The sequence below is a fragment of the Fonticula alba genome (assembly GCF_000388065.1).
Source record: "Fonticula alba strain ATCC 38817 unplaced genomic scaffold supercont2.2, whole genome shotgun sequence".
NCBI lineage: Eukaryota > Rotosphaerida > Fonticulaceae > Fonticula > Fonticula alba.
Window position 1 is genome coordinate 2,689,939 of NW_009242972.1, and position 3,273 is coordinate 2,693,211.

At 68.8% G+C, this 3,273-nt stretch overlaps 1 protein-coding gene across 1 annotated transcript; it reads left to right on the forward strand.

The window, feature by feature from the left end:
* H696_01576 (hypothetical protein) lies at positions 1–3,273 on the forward strand. Its single transcript, XM_009495477.1, has 4 exons — positions 1–1,401; positions 1,547–1,816; positions 1,963–2,109; positions 2,326–3,273. Exons 1-4 carry the CDS (start codon positions 253–255, stop codon positions 3,157–3,159), a joined length of 2,400 nt encoding a protein of 799 aa, XP_009493752.1. The 5' UTR covers positions 1–252; the 3' UTR covers positions 3,160–3,273.

Here is a 3,273-nt window from a genome sequence, read left to right on the forward strand (position 1 = left end):
CGTCCCTTGCCTCATCGCTCGGCCGGCCTGCCGCTGGCGCTCTGCTACCCCACCTTTATTTTTTTTGCGGACGCGCGCACACCTGCCCGTGTGCCTATCCCCGTCCTTTCGGCTCCACACCCCCAACAGGCCGACTCCTGGAGGCCCACTCTTTCCCCTGAGGGCTGGCTGGGGCGGATCCCTTGCCCGGGCGCTGGGCGTGAGTGTTCGTCCCTGCCCGCCAGATCGCCTGTAGGCCCTTCGGCAGGCGTCATGGTGCAGAACTTGCGTGATCCCCCGGCCAACCGAGGCCGGGGTTTGGCTCCGAACAATTCGCCCGGCCGTGCGGATCATGGGCCTTTGCTCGGGGTGGCCCCGCCGGGCTCGCCATCCCTGAGCCTGGAAACGCCCGCCTTTCTCCCGGCCGAGGGCCAGCCGCCTGGCCCCGGCCGTGGGTCGCCCCGGCCGACCGGCGGGACGCCCACCCAGCCGGCCTCCGCCTCGGCATCCTGGAGTCGGCTTGACCAGCTCTCCGGGCCGGCGGCCGGCATGGCACCAGGCCCCGGACGAAAGATGCCCCTCGGTGCGGCCTCGACCGAGCATGAGGGCCACCTCGCCTTCATCGGCCCGAGCGCCGGCCCCACTTCAAGCCAAGTCCCGCCGCAGTCGCCCATCCTGCAACGCCTTCAGGCCGGCAGCCCCGGGTTTTCGGGGCTCCCCTTGGGCCTGGCATCGGGCCATGCCGGGGACAAGCCCCGCACCGGGGGGGCATCCTACTCGCCGGGCACACACCACCCAATGGGCTCCCCCGGCGGAGGGAGCCCCTTCGCCATGAGAACCCTCCCAAGCCCGCTGACCGGGCCCGGATCGCCGTACCACCGGGGCGCCGGCACTGTGCCGGCCAGCCCGCAGGACTCCAGCTTCCCGGGGCTGCTGCAGCCCAGTCCGGCCGGAGTCGGCCGACCGGACGCCGTGTCCACCATCGGCCTGGCCACCGGGCCCGCCAGCCTCCTGGCCCCGGCGCACCACTCGCCATTGCGCACAAGCTTCGACATTTCCGACCCCCTGGGTGGCTTGGGCGCCGGCCGGACCGGCGCGCCGGGCGGCGGGGCAGACTTCCCCTCACCGCGCACATCCATCGACATCGGCGCCCACCGGCCAAGCATCGACCTGTCCTCGGTGCCATTGCTCCATGGGCCCGCGGCCGGCCTCGGCGGCGGCGGCGGCGGCGGCGGTGGTGGCGACCACTCGGCCGAATCCCCGGGCGGGTTAGGCCCATCGAATGGGCGCCCGCGCGCAGGCTCCCTCGCCGGGGCGCCAACCTCGTCGGCCAATGGGGTGCTGTCCGGCTGGCTGGGGAATGCCCTGCAGACGACATCGCGCACGGTCTTTCGTCGGACCCTACGGCCGGAACAGAAGGAGGTGTGTGCCCAAATGCCTGCCGGGTCCTTTGGCAATCATGTGCCTCCCCCCGCCCCCTCTCCCGCCTTCCTGTGCCTCTCGCTCGCAAGTACTTTGTGCCGTTTGCCGGGTCCTCACGCGCCGGCTCCCGGCCCCCGCTGCCCAGGTCCTCCTCTCGTACCTTTGGAATGGCTTCTACCTGGTGTCGTGGTTTTCCCTGTCTACCATGCTGTCCATGTACAACAAGGTTCTCCTGGGCAAGAGCCATCTCAACTTCCCCTACCCGCTGTTCATGACGTCGGTGCACTTCTTCATGCACTACGCCGTGTCCGGGGTCATCCTGCGGCTGGCCGCCTGGTGGCATGCGCGAGGAGGCCAGGTCAATGAGGCGCTGGTCAACCGGAAGCGCATTTCCTGGGCCGACTACCGGAACAAGGTCCGTGCCCTCGCGCGGGGGAGTCCCCCCCCCCCCCTTGCTGCTGGCGTGCCGGCTCGCCCGGACTCTAACATCGCACATGGGCCTGCTGGCACGCGTGCATCCCCCGCCGCGTGCACACAATGCCGGGCCATGCCCTCGGCTAGGTGGCCCCGACCGGCATCGCCAGTGCCCTGGACATCGGCCTCTCCAACGCGGCCCTGGCCTTGGTAACTTTGTCCTTCTACACCATGATCAAGTCCAGCGCGCCGGTCTTCCTCCTGGGATTCGCCATTGCCTTCCGCCTGGAGCCGGTATGCCATCTTGCGCTCGAACATTGCCCCCGGCCCACGCGCACACGCATGCACGCATGCACGCACACGTATTGCCACTGCTGGCCTGCATCCTCCCGCAGGCGCGGCCACACGGGCCTGAAGCGTCTCTGACCCGGCCATCCATCATCCCCATCGCCGGACGGGGCCGCCTGGCTCACGGCGGCGCTGCCCACGCCCCCCGGCCCGTGACTCAAGCTGAGCCTCAAGCTGCTTGGGCTCATCTCTTGGATGACCATCGGCATCATCCTGACCGCATACGGCGAAACCAACTTCAATGCCACCGGCTTCGTGCTGGTCCTGTCGGCAGCCATCCTGTCCGGCTTGCGGTGGACCCTGACGCAGGTGCTCCTGCAAAAGGAGTCCCTCGGCCTGACACACCCGCTGCTGACCTTGAACACCACGTCGCCGATCATGGGCGCGGCTCTCCTGCTGATTGCCTTCCCCCTGGAGCGGCTGTACCTGCTGCCCTGGTCGCCGTACTTCTCCAGCCTCTGGAAGACCACCGCCACGGCCGGTCTCATGGGATTCGGCGCCGTGTTGGCCTTCCTGATGCTCATCTCGGAGTTTGCCTTCGTCCAGGCGTCCGGCGCCGTGTCTCTCACGGTGGCCGGCCTGGTGAAGGAACTCCTCACCGTCAGTGTCGGGTGTGTGGTGTTCGGCGACCAAATCGGCATGATCAATGCCGCGGGCATGGTCATCGTCATGATCGGCGTGTGCCTCTATCAGATGCTCAAATGGCGCAAGGCCATGGCCGCGGCGCGCGATCGCGAAGATCTGGCCCAGGCCGCGGCCGATGGCTCGGAGCTGCTCGTGCTTCCGGCGGCCGGCCCGGGACCGGCGGCCTCGGCCGGCCAGCTGACAGGCCTGGCGGCGGAAATCCTCCGGAAGGAGGAGATCGAACTCCTGCCGCTGTACCACCAACAGCCACGTCGTGCCATGCCGTCGGCTGCCATTGTCCCTGCCGCGCCTGCCGCCATCACTACCACCATTGCCACTGCTTCTAATGCCGTGGCTCCGGGCGTCTCCTGAGCGGCAAAACACTCCCGGCCACAGCAGGAAGAAAAAAGGCGAGGGCGTGTGCCAGGCGATTTGGAGAAGTGGCCAGGGGGAAGAAGGACCGAACGAGGCGCCGGAGGCAGTGGG